This window comes from Podarcis vaucheri, assembly GCF_965113315.1.
Source record: "Podarcis vaucheri genome assembly, chromosome: 2".
In the NCBI taxonomy this organism is placed as follows: Eukaryota; Metazoa; Chordata; class Lepidosauria; order Squamata; family Lacertidae; genus Podarcis; species Podarcis vaucheri.
The window spans coordinates 53,859,174-53,881,873 of NC_138760.1; the positions used below are offsets into that span (position 1 = coordinate 53,859,174).

The 22,700-nt window shown below is 40.5% G+C and overlaps 2 protein-coding genes across 8 annotated transcripts in view; one reads left to right on the forward strand and one right to left on the reverse strand.

Moving 5' to 3' along the window:
* The window catches only part of LCP2 (lymphocyte cytosolic protein 2), a 36,813-nt gene extending 31,512 nt beyond the window's left edge, over positions 1-5,301 (reverse strand). Inside the window, exons 1-3 of the mRNA XM_082214319.1 lie at positions 5,003-5,301; positions 671-733; positions 299-345 (exon numbers count right to left, since the gene is read on the reverse strand). Coding sequence (XP_082070445.1) covers positions 299-345; positions 671-733; positions 5,003-5,080 — 188 coding nt within the window. The 5' untranslated portion in view covers positions 5,081-5,301. The remainder of the gene's footprint in view (positions 1-298; positions 346-670; positions 734-5,002) is intronic.
* LOC309526807 (uncharacterized protein C5orf58) overlaps positions 1-22,700 on the forward strand; it is a 140,202-nt gene that overhangs the window by 36,387 nt on the left and 81,115 nt on the right. The gene's annotated exons all lie outside the window — the stretch shown is intronic.

The window sequence follows — 22,700 nt, forward strand, 5'->3', positions numbered from 1 at the left end:
TTTCTTTTAGAAAAGGCAGCACTAGTTCAAGACATTTTGCTGCCTGAAGCAGTCAAAATGATGCACTCACACTAGGGAGGACACTTTTAAAAATCTTACTGCCTCGCTTCAGTTCATCTATCCCCACTACCCTTTAGTTGTTTCACCCTGTTGCATGAACAGGATTGGCCCCAAGAAAATGCATTTGATGAAAGCCGAGGTGAACAGATTTTATCTGTCTTTTCCATACCATACAGTAACTTTGTACCTATTTTCCACATCCACCTTAGAATCTGATTATATCATCTGATTTACTTACGGCATTCTTAGCTTTGGAAACTTCTGAATATCATTTTCAGACATATTCTGAAACAGAAACACATGCAGTATGTTATAACGGTGCCTGTACAACACATTTTGGTCACTGTAGTTTTGATTATTACAAAATAAAACTAAAAGTGCTGTAGTTACATAGAAGTGGTATTTAAAACTTGACAATCTGCTTAAATGTGACAGATACAATGCACCACAGAGTAACCAACACTTCCACACCTTTTCACCACTTTTCTTAATAATTCATCCATATCTCTCTTCCTATGCAACCACACCATTTCCACTTAGCTAGTAATCCTCTCCTTTTAATCCAAAGGAATGACCATTTTTGAAAATGTAATTTTATAGAAATACTTACCAGAAATCTTTGTCCAGTTATGTTGTATTTCCTTGCAACTTTCTCACAGTCCTTGAAGTTTAACTGCTGATGAAAAGACACATATTCAGGAAAACTTGATCATTTTAATAAAGAATACATTTATATCAAATAGGTCTCTGAATAACCATAGCTGACTATTATGCATGCTTACTCAGAATTAACATAAGCACTTCTGGAATTCCTCTGTGTGCATAGGATTACATCCTTAGACAACTTCATCACTAAACTCATTTATTTCAGCTGGACTTACTTTAGCAGAGCTAGGATATGGTTTATAAGGGCACAATTTGTCAGAGCTTTTCAGCCTGCTGAAATTGGAATGGAAAAAACTTAAATTTCAACAGGAATAATGTTACTAAAGGCGTTGAGATCATAAAAGGCACAAAGATAAAGGTATGTTAACAAAAATATTTCCCCAAGTTCTGTCCCTTGTGTAACAGGTTAATTCAATAAAATGCAGATTGACAAGTGCACTGATGTAAAAATCCTCACAAATTACAAAGCAACAAAAATCCCTCCCATCTAATCCTATCTTTCTGAAAATTTAGATGGCAGTGTTTACTTATCTTCTATTAACATATTCAGCAATTTAAATTAAAGAGAGCTTTTCCTATCATTTTAAGGGTTCAAGTAAAACAATTCACAATAACTGTGGTATATGAAATGGCTGACTCCAAACTGGAGTACTCTTGTAGTTTTAAGAAGAAACCTTTTCTCTACTTTGAGGATAAAATGCACTGTTGCCATGCAGTAGTAATTCACAAACGAAATCCAGTGAATTGCATTTCCTTCCTAAGACAATAGGTTTGTCCGAAAGATACAACAGAGCAAAGAATCTACTCAGTTCCTTATCAAAATGAATGTAGTTTTAGAATTTGTCACAGGTCACTTACGGTTATAGCTAAGGCAGCAGACACAATTTTCTAGACTTTTCTCATTTTCTATAATTTCAACAGTTAGAGAGGCAGGCAGCCATTTTGTGTAGAAGGTCTGCAGTGTTGCATTTGAGAGACTGGTGTAAACCGATCAGTTTACGGGAGAATGGTTTGGGAAGGTTATCTGGTCTTTCCCTTTTATTAATAGCTGAAGAACTAGTGGTTCTTGAAGCTTAAACTTTGATTTCAGAATCTGTTTTAACTCAGAAAAATAAATTAGTCTACCCTGTTCATAGTCTGTCCATAAACTACTGGACACTTCATGTAGACTGTAATCCTGTGTAAATTAGCAATTTGGGCCTAAGAACATACTAGAGAATCTTAAGCACAACTTAAATTTTGCACCCAAAGTAATGATAGCCTGACATCATATTTGAGAAAATGGCTCCCAGCAGTGGCAATTAAGAGCAGAAAGGTTGGAGGAAGGGGAGAAAGTATAACCATATCTCCACTGGTGCCAATTGAAATGTTATTCCTCCCCATAAAATTCAGAGATTCCCGCTGGTAAGGAGAAGGCTTAAAACTGCCCCTCCCTATGTGCTTTGATACTGATACCCGCCCCACCCCCCATGCCTGGTACTTGTTCTTTTAAACATTATTTGGTTGCTAATGATATCACTACTTTCACATAGAATTTGGTCTTAAATCATTCCCCACTTCAGTAACTGCAAAATAAAAATCCCTGGCAGCAGTAAGCAACTGTCTTCTCATTTGTGCTTGTGAGATTTAGTCTCAAAAAGGAAATTCTGGCTTCATCCAATAGAAACTCCCCAACCCAAAGCATATGCATGGAATACAGATTGGATGGCACAGGACAGCAACGATTAACAGTGGATTACTTTCTCACTAATCAACCCAATTCCCTTTCGAACATCAAAAACCTATAGCCTGTCTCTGCACACTGTGGTTAAGATAATTTACAAGAGTACCCCAAGGCTGTATTTCTGACCCTTTGTTAATTCCAGAAAGGGATTTTCAAAACTTTGTTCTTTGTTTTCATGCCCTCCATTCTGGGTAGTCAAATTGCAAAGGGGCCAGCAAACACTATGCATTTTTTTCATGGCAGATGCCCTTCGCCAGTAGAATCTGCAGCAGCCCAAAGAGACAGAATTCATACACTCACACAGGCATGATACTAAGAAATTCCTGATGGCTCTTTTTAGTTTGACTCCCTTCTATTCAAATAATCTTGTTTCCATTTTAGCAAGGGTGGGGTATAAATTTATTATTATTATTATTATTATTATTATTATTATTATTATTATTATTATTATTATTATTATTTTATTTTGTGGAGTCCAGTAGGGAGAGGAAGCAGTGAAAGGCAAAAGGGAGAGGGAGAGATGCAAAGCAGGGAGGTGATGCTAGGGCCAGTGCAGGGAAATTGTATTGGGAGAGGAATCCTTGCTCTAACTCCTTTTTGGCAACTCCTGTATCAAAACTGAAGCTCAGAGGAGATTTCAGGGCAAAATAGAATTGTGTCTCTGGAGCCAGATGATCATTTTTCGTACTTGGCAGAATAGGGGGTGTTGCTCATGAATGGATAAAACTTGGAGAAAGGAAACTATTTATTGTGGGACAAATGCTAAGTTTTGCCCAGCATCAATGTAAATGGAGTGTGAGCCAAATATCTGTGTGGAGTGGATTCTGCAAGATTCCTTTTTGGGAAACTCCTGGGTCATGTAAGCCTCAGTCTTGGGAATGGTATTGCTGGGTCCTAATGTGATTATAGCACAGTGTTAAGTGCCATATAGAATTACTGTTTTAATTTCATTCTCAGTTGATTGCAGAATAGCAGTGCTTGTTGTGGAAAGGACCTAAGTTTTAAGGAAAATTAAAAAGGCTGTTCTGGAAACTTCTTCCAGGCAGTATACATAGACTTCAAGGCAGATGGGGGCCTGGAAGGTAGCAGTGGGGTGGATTGACTGGAGGGAGTGTCTAATCAAAACAAATGTATTGGGGGGTGGGGGGACCATGCCAATCAGGTAGGTAGATAGACCCTGCTGGATATTCGGCAGCCGGAGTAAGCAAAGCAAGGCAGAACTCTGGATCAGAAAACCTCCCTACAACTTTCTAAAGCAATAACTAAGCCATAGACGTCTTCCCCTGCAATTTGAACACTGCCAAAATGTGAACTACTGTGAAAGTATTCAAAGGAAAACAAACCTTATGCATTGCAAAGAAAGCTACAAGTTCCTAGATTGCTTATGTAAATTTAATATTTTATCCCTTTCCCCCATGACATGCATTTGAGTTTATTGATTGTTGCAGCATCCTGTGATGTAAGCTAGGCTCAGAGATATGCAATTTGCCCATGGAAACACACAGAACTTCATAGCCAACTGGAGTGAAAGTAACAGAGATTGTAGCCATTTAAAAATACATTCAGAGTTTTGAAATTCTCTGAACTTTGGAGCTAAGTTGTATGAAAATAAACATGAGGATTTATGAGATAAATAAATATGTGGAAATAAAAATGTATTTTCTAGGTTCTTTGGAAATACACCTTCACAGCAAAGGTTCCCCAGCATTTTAGCCTCATCCCCAGGCTGCAAACATCATGGAGGCAGCTCACTCGTCCTCTGGGCTCCTCATGCCCTGATGTGAAGCTTCTTTCTCACTTAAAGTAAAATCAGGGTGAAACCTTCTTTGACAAATGATGGAGGACTGGCGTTTGTGTTGTTTCATTGCTAGTATCTTGCCACTGGAATGGGTGGACAACCTGCGACTGATGTGCTGATATATTGGACCAGAGTGCCCAATGAATCACTAGTGTTCCTAATTGTTTAAACAACATTCATTTCTCTCCAACTACATGCTAGGTTCTATGTAGAGTTATGAAGGGCCACAGTCCTTTGTCAGGGAGCTTACAAATCCATATTTGATACACAAGGCAGAGAAGATGTGACAAGTTAGGGACTGACAATAGCCTGGCTCAAAAGGTATGGTTACATGTGCAGACGACACTTTTGCTCACACAAGGGGGGGATCTCCTGGCTTTCTGTGATTCCTCCCCTCCTGTTCTTGTGCCACATGTCATGCTGTTTTGAAGGGTCCTCCAACCAACAGAAGTGGACTTTTGGGTTGCAAGGGGTGTGGGGAGAAAGACCCATTCCATAAATGGAACTCAGTTTTTATTCACAGAACAGAAGTTAGAATCCCAGTTCAGTGAAGAGGGATGGGTTGAGACAGGATCCTTTGCTTTCAGAAAAGTGAATTAGGAAGTTTCTAACAAGTTCCATCACATTCAGAAGGAGGCATAAAGTCTATCAGAAATGGCTTCCTAAGGATTCATATAAAGTGATCATCTCATACATGTAACAAAAATAGTTTTTGTAGCATAAAGTTAGAGCAGGAAAACTGAAATCAAACTTACCCTCTTGAAGTAGTTTGCTAACTCATCTGGGGACCAGCGGGCCACTTCAGAGCGATAAGGAGTGTTTCGTGAATCCATTTCTCTTCTTCTTGCCTAGCCAGTTACAAGCCTGTTAATGCCTATCTTGCGAGTGATCCAAGAAGAGGACTCATCCCACACAGTGACCCAGACTGGTAAATTCCCAAGTTTTTGCCTTTCTTCAAAACTGTGCTGCAAATAAACTGCTCAGAGCAACAGCTTCCGGTGTGAACCAAACGGTTTCTTTTCTTTCTCAGAAAACCCGTCAGCTAGTTAGTCAACTCCACCACTTCCTTTTTCTGAATCTAAATACGTAAACAAGGAACCACGGGGCTCAATCCTACCATTGCAAAAGAAGGGTTTACAGTGACAAGGAAGAAATGATATGACCCAGGAAACTTTCCTCCCTGTCCAATGTGAAGCAAAGCTAGTGTCACTGATGTCTGGGTCTACACACATTAAAAAGAATACGATGGCAATGTTCTGAGCTGGTAGAGGTGGTAATACCCCCCACATTACAAGCAGGGATTATATTTTTGAATGCTCTACTTAGAAACATAGCTGCAGCAAAGAGAAATTAGCACAGTAGAGAGAACACTAAGCCAAATCTCCCTCCCCCTGTCATATTTTTTGTTTTCATTTTCTGTAGAGAGCTTTAATGTGGGGGAACATTAATATGGGGGAACATTATAAATGTGAGGTGCATCCATGCAGAGTGAAATGGTACAGCCCACTCTACCAAATCAAGATTCTATCATCTCGTTCTGCTTTGTCTTTAGACCAGGCCTCAGCCTATGTCATTATCCCCCAAATGGTGAAGGTAAGGCTTATTCAGTTCTATAAAGGATTGACAGCAAATTCTCCGTATTACCACAAGAAGGCAGCAAAGTTCAATTATTTGCATTCACATACTGAATTTGTTCATAACTTGAACTAGGAATAGGGTAGATATGTTTGATGTTAAAAGGACTTATTCCGGGTGTTAGAACTAAAGTGTGGAGTGAGGGGAACTTAGAGTATGAGCATAGTATCCCTAAGATATGCATCCCTTTGGCTTTTCAAACATTGCAGCCTGAAAAACACGTGCTAGGGAGACACACTGGGGCTTAGTTCTATGTAAGAATGCATACAATTACAGTCACCTTACTCCTTGTGATCACTGGTGGAGGAAGGCAGGTGCAGGGGGTGCGGTGTGCACCAGGTGTCAGCAGTGAGGGTGGGTGACATCGTCATGCCGCCCCCCCATGCTTGATGCATGGGCGGCTAGCAGCGCCCCCCCCCATGCTCACCATGCAGGCAGCAGGCGACTAGGGATGCTTGCCATGTGGGCAGCTAGCCCCATCCCTGCGGGCAGCTAGCCCCACCCCTGCACTGCTCTGGGTGCCAGGGCAGGTAGCTCCGTCCCTGCTTGTGATTGGGGACAGAATAACCCACATTTGAAGACATCTACTGTTACATATAAAGCGAGATGAGTGCCGCAACCCCAGAGTCGGTCATGACTGGACCTAATGGTCAGGGGTCCCTTTACCTTTACTGTTACATATAGCTTGTGCCTCAGACCATAATTTCAGTGAGAAATCCTTTGCTGGTCAAGCCAGTGAACAATGCTATTAGCCATAGCATTTAGCACACTAGGCTTGCAATCCTAACCACACTTTCTGAAAAGTTGGGATGGTGGAGGAATTCAATTCAGTTTACATTTAAAGGCAAACTTGCTAAATTTATGCTTTCTGAAACAATACATGAACCAAAACACAGCCAGCCTTTGAAATTTGCACTTCTCCCAATTTTGCAATGCAGTACTCTAGCCGAGTTGTTGTCATCCACTTCTCTTGAGGGAAAATGGAATGTGCCTCCAGGGATGAAGTCAAAATGAAGTGACCTCCTTGGGTCTCAAGCCTGGGCAGTGTGTATGGAGGTTTTGGGCTGCTCCTACGACAAGACCCCCACTTGGCCTTACTGATGTGGTCCAAAAGAAAGCAGAGCAATACATTTGGCAGGAGCAGCGACAATGTAAGCTAACACTGTCTGGATGTGTGTAGGATTTACTCCTTAGTTGTTTCTTTCCCCAAAGATGTCTCAAAGATGACCAAAGCATAATGGCATTCTACACTCAGTTCTCACATGCAGCTCCTAGAAGCTGTCAGCATCTGACAGCAGCCACATCCTGGGAAACAGCTTTGACTGTCTGGCTAAACCAGATGATGGTAGCCAATGGATCTTAATTCCTCAATGAGTTAGGGACTTGTTTACCCCCTGCATGTGAAGACAGGCTCTGGCAGATTGAGCAGTGAGTCGAACAGTTAATAAAGTGGTTTTTGCATGTGCTGCATTGGGAAATGAGGGGCAGCTGAGGCTTATTAAGCTAGGGAGGTGGCCCATCTAGGAGAAGGAAAACTTACCTTAAACCTCCGCTGCCTTGCGGAGATTTGTGAGAAAGACTTTGGAAGTAAACTCTGAAGAACACTATCCAAATTCAGATAGTCCCAGCACAGTGGTGGGTTGAGCCAAGGTCAAAATTAAGAAGTCACAGGGCTGTTGGGCAATCTAAAGTGGTTTGGTGGGGTAAGCTTCAGCTTCACCACCCCTGAGCTAGACAAATAAACTTAAGATCAGTCCACTCCAGACAAAGTGGATGTGATAGTAATGAGGGACTTATTGGACTGCTTGGAAGGAGAAAGTGCCTTTCTATAAGAGAGTACTTCTGTATACAGACCTTGTCCTGAATAATTAAATAACCTCAGGATGCTTTTAACCATTATTTGACAGTATTATAATAGTGCCCTCTGCTGGAAGACAGAGGCATGACCATTGTCACCCATGCTTTAATAATCTTGAGATTCGATTACTGCAATGTGCTCTATCGGGCTGCCCATAAAGAAAGGCTGGAAAATGCAATAGGTACAGAACTCCAGTCATATCGCTTTGGTCCTTAAACGGACCTCAGAATATTCTAGTAACCAGTGTAGCTGGTTACTAAAGCAATATGACTGCAGTTCTGTAACCATTGCATTTTCCAACCTTTCTTCAGGTACTGACTTTGATCTATTGTTCCCTAAAACTATCCAGGAATTGTAGTGAGTACCCCAAATGAACCTCCCTAGAGTGTGTGATTAGATTTGTCTTTATAAGAAACAAACCCTTCTCAGTCGCTGCCACAGAACTTGTGTTTCCATAGGCTGTGAATTTAGCACCTTCTGTTCTAGTGTGCTGTGGGCATGTTCCGCTCAACATGCAGTATGAAGCAGCAGTTGTGGCTCCACACAAACCCGCCCCCCCAATTGCCAGCAGCTATCTCAACAGCTGGCAGGGAACGTCATGCCTTCTCCCACTGGCAACTGGGATTTGAATTTCCCACCCGCTGATCAACCACAAGCAGGCCCAGAGGCGGCTCTGACTGGGACTCTGTTGCTCCCTGAGGATATATTCAGGCCCACCTCCACATTCTGTTGCCAGTTAGTCTCTCTCCCACCTTGTTAGCATGGTTGAAAGTTTAGGTCACTGGATTTGGGACCAGGGAGGAATTTCTCCTCCAGACAAATTGGGCCTGTCTGAGGTTTTTTTTTTGCCTGTCTCAACAATTGTCACAACTTTGGGCAGATAAGGCATTAGGTTGGATCCTTCATCAGTGGTGGAGGGAGCGTGCTTTAAGTGTCTGCCTTCCCCCTCCAAGGAAACGGGGTATCTCGTTAAAAGGATCCTCAAGGAGGTGCTTCTGTCTGTACACCCAGATGGGGGTTGAGGGCCATAGCACTCCCCAAGGTGGCGGTCCTGATGGGTTGCTTCTATTTGATATATGTCATAGGGCAAACCTATCTCACAATCAACCTTCAATGGTCATCATCCAGCAAGCAGGCTGGATCATTCAGGATACACAGTGCCTAAGCCAAAGCCTACTTACATTTGTAATCAATAAAAGTTGTGGCCTGCTTTGATCCAAGAACATTGTACTATGATTATTCTACTTCTGCATCCCCCTGCCACCAGCTTCTTGGCAAGGGGCTTACTGTTCCTGTGCGTGCAAGTAGCACTTTTCTTTCAACCCACTTTCAGCTGCTAGCTTACATTGTTGCTGTTGGTTTGTGGTGTTTTTCTGCTTTTTGTTCTTGACTTCACTTGAATCATTTTTAATTGTTTTATGATTGCTTTATTTTTCTGTATTGGTGAAATGTGGTCTACAAAATTATTTAGTAGTGTATTATTACCAGCTGCCTGACACAGAGAGGTAAGCTGTTACATTAGCAATGAACTTGACTCACAGCATAGCTGGAGGTCTTGCCATGCTTGCCTCACTCAGCATATGCTGCTGCTGCATCTGTGCCAGTGCAAGCCATTTTCTGGCAAGGCAGTAACCTAAAGACTTATGAAACATGCAGCATGGGCACAGTGTACACTGGATTAGATTCTGTGCTGTATAGCTGCTTCAATGGCATTCTCTGGTGTTAAATTCTATAAAAGAGTGAGTTCCGCTCAGCATTTCTACAGTACTGCCCATGAAAGAAGAAAAGGCTTTGAAGTCTCTTTGGAATCTCTTATTTCAGGTTGACTCTGAGAATGCAACCTCAAACACAAGGTTACTGTCCTTACTGAAGCTTAACTCTCTCAATATTTAAAAGTCTTGCAGAGTGATACAAAGGCATTAATGAGATTGAAAAAAATATCTATAACTTTGGAAAAGTGTCATGCATGGCTGACATCTTTTCTCCATAAATATTATGGGGCAATGATGTTGCATGCTGAGAGGTTCTACAACTGAACTAACATCAGCAAGTATTTTATTTGATCAGTGAAGCAGAAAACACATACATGCAAGAGCACTTTGGGAAGATGGATGCTCTTTCAGCCAGATAGTCAAAATGAAGGAAGATACTGGCCTTTAGCACATCAAGGCACAGCTTCATAGTTACACATGGATTTCTTTTGGGTTGCAAACTTTTCATTTTAATAGGTACGGTATGTTAATCAAATTGACATTTTAATTGAATAACTGGTGTGGGTAAAGTTTAATTAGGGGGCTGGAACTATGGACCCACTTGCTTATTTTTTAAGCTATTTTAGTTATATTGTGCTACTTCAATTAACACTGAATGAAAGGTATAAAATATGGACATTTCTTCTGATCAAAAGTGATTAAAAAAACCTGTGCAAGCCATTTCACACGTCTTTCAACATCTCAGAAAAGTATTTATACTGGAGTTTTGATAGTATTCAACTGTATTTGCATTTAATTGGTTAACATGACAAATTATGAATCAACTGCAAATTGACCATTTTAGGACTTTTACCTGCCAGACTCAGAAGAGTGAAATAGGAACTGCAGATATCTTCTATCTTGATCTACAGAGGAGAGGCTGACCTAGGTTGCACATTATTGTGCTGAATTTAGGACCCAGCCAAAGACTCGGTAAATGACTGCTTTTCTGCTGAGGCAGATCCTTTAGAATATGAAAATAGCAATTCAAGATATTAGAAGCAAACAGCAAGAGGTTCCAATAATCTTCCAATAAAGTTTAAATGGATGTAATTCAGTTCATATTCTGACAAAGTTATTAGAGGCAACAAGAACCAAGTGACCTGAAGGTTTTCCTTCCTTCGTACTTCACTTTCAAAGCATCTGCTGTGAGGGATTTCATTTTTATTTTTTGTATCACTGTCCTTAAAAATTGTGTGTGTGTGTGTGTGTGTGTATAAAAACATGATTTTTTTTTTAAGGGTCAGTGTCATCCTGTGAATATTTTTTGCTACATTACAATATATGATGCCAGACTTTACTGTCATGAACAATCATTTGGTTCAGTTTTATAATTCAGTTTACAATGGAGTAGCTGAAGCTGAGAACCAGCAACCCTCTTTAACCATTCTCTAACCAAGCTATGAGGCAGGTGGGCCATGGGGACAAGTGCATTTTCAATCCCTGTCATATTGGAAGTCACATGACTGTCTGAAGTTGAGGCTCCTGTTCATGTGGAAGCTCCCACCTAGACTTCCCATGATTCTAAAACACATGAAGAACCTCTGTAAGCCTGTATGCTGAACTCGTTTAGAGTATTCCTGAAGAGGGCTAGTGACTTCCCCAATTTAATACAATAAGTCTTATGTCTGAGTGAGAATTTTAACTCAGCTCTGCATCCCACATCTTTCCCACCAAGCCACATAAACCACATCTCCTTATGTGTTCACATGAAGATTAGAAATGGCAGAAGCAGCTCCCATTAAAGCTCAGCTGAAGTTGAATAGAGAAAAGAAGAAGCTATGGTTGATGGGGAAGTTGGATAGAGGTCTTATGTATAAAAGTATAACAATCTGGGTACACTTGGCAAGAAAGTATGATTTCCCAATTGATAAAAATGTGTGTGTGTGTGTGTGTGTGTGTGTGTGTGTGTGTGTGTGTGTAAGCCTCAAACTTAAAGAACATGTCTGGTATGTACAGTATATAATTGATTTGTTTTGACTGTCCTTTAATTTAACAAATGTAGGTATGATTGGAATATTAAAACAGCAGTACAGAAAATGGGTTGGGTTCATTTAAAAAAAGAATGTGTTACCACAGAACTACATGCTCAGAAAAAGCATGTGGTACAATCCAGTGAGACTGTGGTACTTCAGAATCGAGCAGTGGGAGGGGGTACTGCATGTTTCAGTATTCTCAGTTGTAAACACATTTCTGCCCTTAGAAATCTAGCATGTGTCTGGTTCTAGCCTAGCATTCTTCCTGACATGAAAGTTATTTTTACATGCAGGGTTTGTATATTTTTAAAGCCAAATAAAAATCATGTGGAAGCATTCTAACATACAACCCCCATCTTGCATTCCTCAGTGATAAAATGCCGGGAAGGTTGTGTTCCTCACCTTTTTCATACCTGGTTATCAAAGGATTTCCCCTTTAAGAACAAGAAATTCTATTACCCATTAGCATTATCCGTTAGCGGGTGCCAATAACAAACGAACATCCAAACTCCAAGAGAAGGTGTCTGGGCACTCTCCATTCATTACCAACTATACATTTTTAATAGCATTAGCATAAATGCAACTTTTAGTTGTCTGCAGAATGTTTAATGAATAATTAATTACCTTGAATTTTTTTTTAAAGTTTGATTTTGTTTGCCACTCTCTTAGTTATATAGAGCAGAAAAGTCAAACTTAAACAGCCCCTACACTCCACTATAACGTCCAATTGTATGGAATTATTCATGGAAGACCATGTCACTTGAAAAGATGCTTGTGTTAACATGGCTCAGATGGTCGGTACACGAAATGCAATGCCTGAAGGCATCTGGATGGTGCTTTAAAGTAGGTGGCCCACATCCCTCTTACGTTGGCAAAGTGCTTAACATGAGAGGGGGAAGGATGTGATTGTGCTGTAGATTTAGAGCTGCCACTTTATTAAAGAGATCTGCAGTACAATCATTTGGGGAGTGGTTGTTGTTTGATTGCATTGTATTATAGTTTTACGTAATATTGCATTGCATTACACTGTAGTTTCTCAGTTTCATTGTTTGTTTTATTTACACACACACAAGTTATTTTGTAAGCTGCTAAGAGGCTCATAGCTGTCAACGTTTCCCTTTTTTTAAGGGAAATTCCCTTATTCCAAATAGGATTCCTTGCAAGAAAAGGGGAAAGTTGACAGCTATGAAGAGGCTATCTTAAATACTAAGCAATGTATAAATGTATTAAATAAAACATCATCAACATTCAGCCTTCCCTATATTTTTAAGATGCGGAAAGGATCACTTCATTTCAGTGTTAAAAAATATTAAAGGGGCAGCCTGCTTTTTGGTGGGAGTGTCACCTACCTGCAGTTGCAAGCAGCTTTCATGCCAACAACTAAACCATTAAAATTCTAGCTTTTTATTTTCATATGTGACACACACACACACCAGTGGAATCTATACACACGATAAAAACATTGTGAAACTGCTTTTTTAACAATGGTTTTGAAAAAGGCATTGAATTTGCTGTAGCTCACAGCTGCTATCTAGTGTGTTGTAAAGTGTAATTGTATATTGCACTTTACAACACATTCAAAAAATTTTATTTGCAGCTGTATAGCTGAGTACACACACACACACACACAGAGAGAGAGAGAGACGAACAGACCAGTGACTGCTTGTTTTTATTTGCATCCAGTTTGTATCATAATTGCAGTGGCCTCACTCAAGGCTTAAACGCATCATTAGGCAGTAATGGCTTTACTTTCTGACTGAAACTGCTGTGTCTTCTGCCAATGGCCATTATATTTTAGTAACTGAAGCAGTAGTATATCAGGTCTTCTTTTAAAGATGAGAATGTCTGTTGTTCAGGGGAGGATCTGTCATGAGCCACTTGCCTCTGTTCTAGTTTTCTACCTGTATATAATTTTGTGGTGCAGTCCACTCTACCTGTAGAAGCTGGGGTCTGAGATTTTTGCAGAAGTATGTAGCATCAGAAAAACAACAACTTGTATTTTGAATTAGGAGCTCAGAGGGTTTTTGGGTTGGATTTAGCTGAAACTGGAGAGGGGCTGGGAGGGGGCTTCTTTGGGAATTTGGTGCAGAGTTAGCAGAACTACCTGTATATATTTAAGTAAAATGTATATTATAAAGACTCCCTAAGCCTCAGTCATCAAAGCAAACAAAAGGCAGTAGATTTGCCCTTGGATTTCTCATTGTGTCAGGGAAAGGAGGAATGTTTAACAATATATTGGAAGCATGCCTAGGCTGCAGTTCTGTGCATGCTTACCTGGGAGTAAGCTCCATTGAAAACAGTGAGACGTACTTTGGAGTAGACATGACTAGGCCTATGCTGTTAGCCAAGGTATTGCTACAAGACTTTGAATTGTGGAATCTTCAGGGCATTGAGGGGTTTGTTTTCCAAAGAAAAATGCATTAACTGTGTTGTGTAGTTTCCATTTCCAGTTAACATCCCCATTGGATTAAAAAAAATAAAAATCTGATTGCATTTACAAGCTGCTTTTGAAGTACTATGTTCAAGGGTGTTTAAATGACATCATTTGTCTACATATGACTTTCACCTTCATGGAAAAGCATTTCCACAAAGCAAACTGTTAGCAAATTGACTTCTGTTTCCTATTGCCAAGTGTTTATGAGCAGCAGTCTAATGTACTTTAAGTCCTGATAATGAGGAGGGTAGTGTGATGTTAGCAAGACCTTGACATTAAAGAGGGAAAAAAGCCCAAATGATTTTGTGCGGCGATGTTATGTGATGTGAGCAGATGATAGGTACTTCAAAGAAAGCATAGTGCAAATATTAAACCTTAATGGCAAACTCTCAAGGGAAGAAGTTTCTTCTCTGCAGTTGGCATACTATTCTTACAACTATAAAACATGGCCACTTTGGAAACATCAATAATAATGTGCTTTCTTTTACGAAAAGGTTAAGCCTATTTAGATTTGCTAACTAGGTAAGAGAGGGACATTAGTCTGGTTCACACATCATTGTCTTAATGAATAAGATTTATAACCAAGCCTCCCATTGTCTCTATTGATTTCCAAAAGAAGGCAGCAACGTTGCTTCTTCCAGAAACTGGTACAGACAGCAACAGAGGCTTCAGTCACATACCCAGCCTTGCTTTGCCCTGTAGTTTGGTATGGATAGTTTCATGCATGCACTGGTTGTTTTGCATATATGTTGCCATTGGTTATATGCTATATTAAAGCTGCAGTCCCACATGAGCTTACTAGGGAGAAAGTTACATTGGCCACAATGGGACTTACTTCCAAGTAAACATGCATAAGATTGTGATATAAGTTTCTGTTTATATAAACTTATAAAGATATGCTGCTGGTAGCAGTAAAGCATATAAAGAAAGCTATAAAGAACTGTAGATCAATAATTGAGGTGTCTTGATGCCCCTTGAATACAGTAAGCAGCAAAGCAGTATTTTCTCAGACAGGGTGATCCATTTCAGTTCTCTCCTTGAAGATAAAGTTATGCCCCAAAGCAATACTATTTCAGAAAAACCCAATATTTCAAAGATTTGTTGTTGACATTTGCTTACTATTTGATCAAGTGTCAGTGGCTTGATTGTTTAATGCAAACAAAGATCATCTACTGTTCAAAAAATAAAACCACCAAACTAGAGATCCATGTGCACTGTAGGAAGCACACTGGTTTTTTTCTTCACCCACAGGCTGCCTGCACTTTTTTAGTTTAAGAAAACAGATTTCTTGTTTATATATATCTGAGTAGACATGCAAAGACTGTTCTGTTAGCCAGGTTATTGCTGCAGGACAATTCTCACAAGCCATTGCATTCTGAAGTATCTGAAAGTTACTGCTGCTCAGGACTTCTAAAATCAGTACATTTTGGAAAATTCCTGGATGTAATTGGCAACCTTTAGGAGACTGTTTTTCAGCTGGTGGTCCAGTCATAGAAAGAAAGGGAAAAGTATTTGAAGCAAAAGCTGTGACTGGGTTCTTAAGCACAGCACATACTTAGGGCTATTGTACGCATTGCATTTTTCTGGTATAATGAGAATTCTATTTGTAGTACTGTGCAGATATTCTTTCTGGTGTATAGATATGGACTAGGCATTGTTGGCCTGGGTGTAGTCTGAAATTCAAGAGAGCTGCTAGCAGTCAATGTACTGATGACAATACTGAGCCACATTGACTAATTACCAGCCTCCATATAAGGCAGCATCCTATGTTCCTAATGAACTTACTTTCCTTGCATGACATAAAAGCCAAGCTACCAAATCAGAATGACAACTGAGGTTTCCTAATGCCCCCTTGAATAATTTTTTCTTAGCCAGTTTCTTAGCCAGTTAATTACAATCCCAGCAAGAGAGTAACAAGTTAGGCACCAGGTAGTATCCACTCATCACAGTTCTTCACTTATAGTAGAAGTTTTGGCCAGAGGAAAAAGTATTTTAAAAAACCCAAAATTTTAAAAAATTAATTGTTGAAATACTTTCTTGTTCCTTCCTGAAGCACTTCTCTGTTAAGTTTTTTGTTATTAGAAAACCATTATATGATGTCAGACAGGGCAGCCCTTAATTCATATTACCGTCACTGCTACTCATGGCACTTATCAGCAATCTTCTGTTGTTCACTCTGATCACTGAAAGCAATGAGAACCCAATTGTACAGTTTTCATGCTGAATCAGTGCGTTCTTCTTTCTGTCTCAGAATCACAGCTGCCTTCCTATAAATCAACTATTGTGACCTGAACATGCAGTTCTGATACCACTCATGCTTTTCCTCTGCCCTTGTCTTTCTCCCCGGGACATGTTATTAAACAAATTACTTGAAAGTGCTGCTTCAGTTTTTATTGCTGATTCTCTACTGCTCTTCATTTGTCTCATTCCTGCTTGCAACACAGTTTGACTCTGTGACGTAACCTCAGAAGACATAAATAATACATTCTCAGCTTAGCTCCTAAGGTGCTTTCCAGTGAGAAGCAGAACTCTATTCTGAGTTCTTGGAAGATGGCTCTGCTAAGTAGGAGAATTTTGGTAAATGACAGCAGGCAATATTCACATTGGGAGGGACAAAAGCCACTCTTAATTAACTAAAATGATTACAGAATTTAAAGATGTGGTGTTTTAATTAGGCTGCCATTAATTAATTATTAATGGGTGTTTGTAAACAATATTTATGCTGAGCAATCAATGTAGAACTCCTTATTCATTTGCCCCACTCCAGTGATCTGTTTCAGATGCCAATTATTCCAGTGTGTACATAAGAGGCTCCCTCAGCAGCAATGGTTTTCCAGCTAATTTAAACAAATGAAGCAGATTAGTGTGAACAACAAATCTGCTGGAATGCACATGGATCTCTGGTTCATAGCATTGTTATTGTTGTGAACAGTAGAGATTCATACACAATCTGCATCTAAAAGCAATCTGTTAATATGTTGCAAGAGTTGTCATATTTATACATACTAATAATTTTGTCCAAAAATTCATAAGCGTTGAACATTGCATAAGCATATGTTTCAAATAAGCATTTTCCTTATTATATCCCCAGCAACATATTGTCTGTACAAATTGATCAGAGTTCAATAAATTCTAAATATTAATTTTTGTTGTATAAAATGTAGTTTATAATCTAATGACACATTTGCTTCAGAAACATTACTTACATAAACTTTGCAAGCTTTGCCATGCTAGCTGTAGGATATGACATGTCTTTGCAGTTGAATACTTGCCACATGCCAAACATGAACTATTGTTATCAAAGAATAACATGGATTGCTAAATCTCACAAGTTGTTCTGGTGAGATGTTCTACCCTTATGTTATTTCAAAGCTGCTCTTGTATAATCCTATTTTTTCTTTCCTTCTGGTCAATTCTTAGGTCTATTGCTGTACATACTTGTGCCCTAGTTGTCATTTTTGTTATGTTATTATCCCTCCTGTGTGCTTCTCATCTCATCATTCAAATTTACACTCTCTGAGAACATGGATGATATTTTGTCATTTTGCATAATCTTCAGGTTCTCATTTGTAATTAAAGAATTAATCTAACAAACTAAAAGCAAGTGATAGGTGGACCAGACCTGTTAATGTTTACTTGGATTATATCACACCACATTCAATGTATAGGTTTTGGGTTTTCCTTAAATGAAATGGACTAAGTATCTATATTTAAACACTAACAGCACAGTTCTTTGCATGTCTACTCAGAAGTACGTCCCATTGAGCACAAGCTGCAATCCTGTACTCACATACCTGGAAGTAAGTCCCATTCAGCTTGATGGATCCTACTTCTGAGTAGGCTTGCCTAGGCACTGTAAGGGCACTATCACATCTCTTAAAGTAACATCTTCCCCTTCGGCATGCACTACATACCGTTGTATTATCTTATTCTATAGTATGATACCTCTCTTTTCCCCACTGGACCCTTCTCCCATATACATACATGCACAAAAAGGCAGCATTGCTTCATGCAGGGGATGGACTGAATTACCCTATAATTATTTCTTTAAATTCTAAGATCATCTAAGTCTAGAAAACTGAGCAGGGAGAGCTGCTTTCACTTCACCAAACTATGTTATAGTGCCACTCTATTCTGCTTTTGTCAGACCCCATCTAGAGTGCTGTGTCCTGTGCACCATAATTTAAGAAGGATATTGAAAAGTTGGAATGTGTGCAAATGAGGGTGACCAAGATGATAAAGGGTCTGGAAACCAAGCCTTATAAGTAATGGTTGAGGGTGCTATGTATGTTTAACCTGGAGAAGAGAAGACAGAGAGGTGATTTGATAGCCACCTTCAAATACTGTATCCAAAGGGTTGTCACGTGGAAGATAGAGCAAGGTTGCTCTTGCTACTCCATAGGGTAGGACCAGAACCAATGGATTCAAATTGCAAGAAAGAAGATTCAGACCAAACATTGGGAAGAAATTTCTTACAGACTACCTTATTTGAAGGTTTTAGCCTCTCCTTCAGTGAACCTTTTTCAATAGAGGCTGCACGGTCATCTGTCAATGATTCTTTAGCTGTTATTCCTGCATTGCAGGGGATTGAACTAGAGGATCCTTGGGGGTCTCCTTCCAACTCTACAATTCTATGATTCCATGAATTGTTCCAACCAGTGGTGCATGGTCAGTAGACATGGACAACTTGGCTAATTCCCTTAATGTTCCCAGTAAGTTTTAAAGCCTGGTGCCTCCTTCCCAAAGCCCAGGAAGCTTCTGACCAGCTTAGGGAGAGAGGCACAATGCTAATGCGTGCAATGTCAAGGACGTCAAGCACACTACGTCCCGTCCCCCCCATCGCTATCGCAAGCACTAACCTCTGGCGGTAAGTGTTCCCCTACGAAAAATTTCATTGAATACCACTGGTTCCAATTGACAGTTTCTACTTCTGATGTGATGTGTTTGTACTGGGAGGAAGTTCCTAGTCCTCATGTGCATGTACAAGGATATGCATATGCAAAATCACAGCTTAGCATTAATCACATGATACCCAGGCCTATACTTGAGGCTTGTGGGAGGAGATTGGAAACTCACAGAATCTCTCAACCGCAGCAATTGTAAAAGCTAACCTGTCCCTTGTCATTCAAGTAGGCTTCCATCCATGCCACAAAGGCATCCCTTCAATTACCGTATTTTTCGCTCTATAACACGCACCTGACCATAACACGCACGTAGTTTTTAGAGGAGGAAAACAAGAAAATAATATTCTAAACGAAACAGTGGATGTATTATTTTTGTGGTTCATGCTGTGGCCACAGACATGTGATCTGACGGTGAGTTTGGGGTAGCCCAGTGCAAAAATCCTGAGGATCCATGTGGATCCATGCTTTGTAACCACGTTTTTGCGCCATTGCGGCCCCATGAAACAGTGGGTGCATGTGTTTTTTTGTGCAGGCTGTAGCCATGGACATGCTATGTGATCTGATGGTGAATTTGGGGTGACCCAGTGCAAAACTCCTGAGGATCCATGTGGATCCGTGCTTTGTAACCACGTTTTAAGTGGGGAGGGAAGGAAAAGCACTCAAGGGACAAGGAGCACGCGTGGGGTGTGTGGAGAAGGATGCTGCTAATAATGCAGGAGAGGCTCCTCTCCGGCTTTGCTCCTTTAGAACAAGCAGGCTCTGCGTCTCTCCCTCCTCCCCGGCAAGGAAACCATGATAGTAACCACTCTGAGACAAATCAAGAAAAATTGCGACCAACACTCTCCCCCAACAAGCACAGTGAGGTCAACACACACACACACACACACAGAGAGAGAGAGAGAGAGAACTGGCCCTAAAGTCGCAGGGCGCTGGAAGTCGCAGGGGCGCTGGAGGAGTGAACGGGAAGCAAGAGAAGGAGAACGATCCCTCTCACACACAGACACACAGAGTGTCAATTCTAAAATCGCAGGGAGAGTGAACGGGAAGCAAGAGAAGGAGAAGGAGCCCTCACACACACACACACAGACACACAGAGTGTCGATTCTAAAGTCGCAGGGAGAGTGAACGGGAAGCAAGAGGAGAAGGAGCCCTCACACACACACAGACACACAGAGTGTCAATTCTAAAGTCGCAGGGGCGCAGGGAGAGTGAACGGGAAGCAAGAGAAGGAGAAGGAGCCCTCACAGACACACAGAGTGTCAATTCTAAAGTCGCAGGGGCGCAGGGAGAGCGCAGGGGCGCAGGGAGAGTGAACGGGAAGCAAGAGAAGGAGAAGGAGCCCTCACACAGAGAGAGACACACCGAGTGTCAATTCTAAAGTCGCAGGGGCGCTGGGAGAGTGAAGGGGAAGCAGGAGGAGAAGAACGATAGCTCAAGCACACACACACAGAGCCCCTACAGTGGCTAATCCAAAATCGGACAGCAAAAAACTGCAGGCAGGGACAGAGAGCAGGGGTTGTTTTAAAGCAGCCAACTCCCGCTCTGCTTCTCTCCCTCCTCCCCGGCTCCGCTAGCTGACAGGAGCCGCTTACACCCGCTTTGCTGTTTCAAAGCGAGCCACGGACTGCTCACGACTGCAGCAGATTCCCCCGCCATCTGTAGGCATTCGCTCCATAACACGCACAGACATTTCCCCTTACTTTCTAGGAGGAAAAATCTGCGTGTTATAGAGCGAAATTTACGGCATCCCCCTGCTGCACCCATCTCCATAATGTAAAATGCAAAATTTTCCACTCCAGAGAACCTAACTTCAAACAGGTTCTATTCAGATATTGTAACTAACTGCTAACTCACCTGAGGCTCCAAGTTAATGATTCCTCATAAATCTAGACTTGCAAAAAGGCCATACAGTATCCAGACAGCCATGTTTGGTGCCCAAAAGCACACTTAGTGGTACAGGGATCTTGCTCCAAACATGGTTGCCAAACATTGAGCAATCCCCTCTATAACAACAGGACAAGAAACACTTATCATTTCAGCACTGGATATCCTTCACCTGAAATTCAAAGCAGAAATGAATTAGGACACTAAAATTACTTTAAAAAAATCTTCTTCCTGAGCAATTTTATTTTTAAGACTACAGTCACAATTCTTCTGGGTAAGAATTGATGGAACACAATTAATTCTCAAACCACCACCAAAAAATCTCTTGCAGCTTCCACTATAATGCTTTTCCTCCTTGACGTTATAGTGGCATACGTGTCTCAAGGGGATGCCGTTTATGGGTGGGAAACACCCATCAGTCTTAATTATTTGACAGGTGGTCACACTCTGATTCTTCCACACAGCAAGCATTGAGAATGGTGGTTTGTGCTCCAGAAAAATAGGAACATAGGAAAATTATTTATACCACCAGACCATCAGTCAATCTAGCTCACAATTTTCTACACTAACAGGGGTTCTCCAGGGTTTCAGAAAGGACAGTCCCAGCCCCACCTGTAGATGCCAGGGATTTAACCTGGGACCTTCTGCATAAATAACCCACAAAAGAGGAGTGATACTACCATGGAAGTGCAACAACCATGTCACATTACATTCCTCTTTGAGGGATTGCTTCTCAGACGTCACTGTATATTAGCCTTTAAAGCCATTACATTGTTCGTGCTCCCCAATCATATTTTGCATTGCCTTTATTTATTTACTATTTTATCTATTATTATTACAATTATATTGGATTGAACACTGTGTTTATTTATGTGTGCATGGTCACTGATTACTGCTAGCTATTTAAAGCCTCTGCTTTTATAGAATGGATGTGTAGCAGAGGATTCAGTCCAATATTTTGTACAAATTGATAGGGTTTGGGCACTGATGCCAAGGATTCTTCACAACAGGAGGTTGAAGGAAAAAGTGATCATCTGTGCGGCAGTAGCATCTGCTCCAGCCCCTCTGGCATCCTTTTTGGGAAGGAAAATAAGAATAAGCAATTGCAGGCCGCAAAATGAAGTTAGCTAAACACGCACAAAATTCAAGTGTGCTAATACTAATGAGTTTTATGGTCAAATTTCCTAAACTCTAATTACAATCCCAGCAAGAGAGTAACAAGTTAGGCACAGCAGGTAGTATCCACAAAGCTGCTGATGACTGCTAATCCCACATTCCTCTCAAAATAAAATAATAAAATTATAAAATAATAAATGTTAAATGTAGCTGGCTTATCTTTCGGAAGTCATTATAATGAAATTGTCCAGTGGTGAGAAACACCTGTATTAAATGCTTGGAAAATTCAAATTTCCATAATTCAGCATTCAGATTTTGACACACACAATGTTGAATTGCTAAAATGCTTACACAGTTTATACAATCAACCATCTCTTGCAAAATAATTATTTGTGATGTGTGTGTGTGTGTGTGTGCACATGTACTTGGGCAGAAAATTATTTTTGGTGGGCACAGAATGGGCACAGTTCATTTTTGAGTTGGTGAAATATTCATGCACAAGAATGATTGTAAAACCCACAATGCAAAATGAAATCCATCCGTTAGGATTTGTGCACCTTTTGTTCCTTAACATCACTGAACATGCATTTAGCACCCAGAACATACACACAGGCTTCCTGGTGCCACAAGTTTCATGAACCCAGGACATATTATTGGGGCCAAGTTTTCCATTCATTAGGTACCACCTTCATTATTTACCTAAATATTTCTACTCCACATTTCCAAAAAATATCACAAGATGCAACGGTTGGACAAACATGTCTCTGCTTTCATGTCCACATGAGCAATATGATATACCCCTGTAGGTTTTTTTTATTACATATGTAATGGCTGCTTTTGAGCCCATACATTTTTCAGACGAAAGCTTGACATGTACATAATGCACTGCAATTTT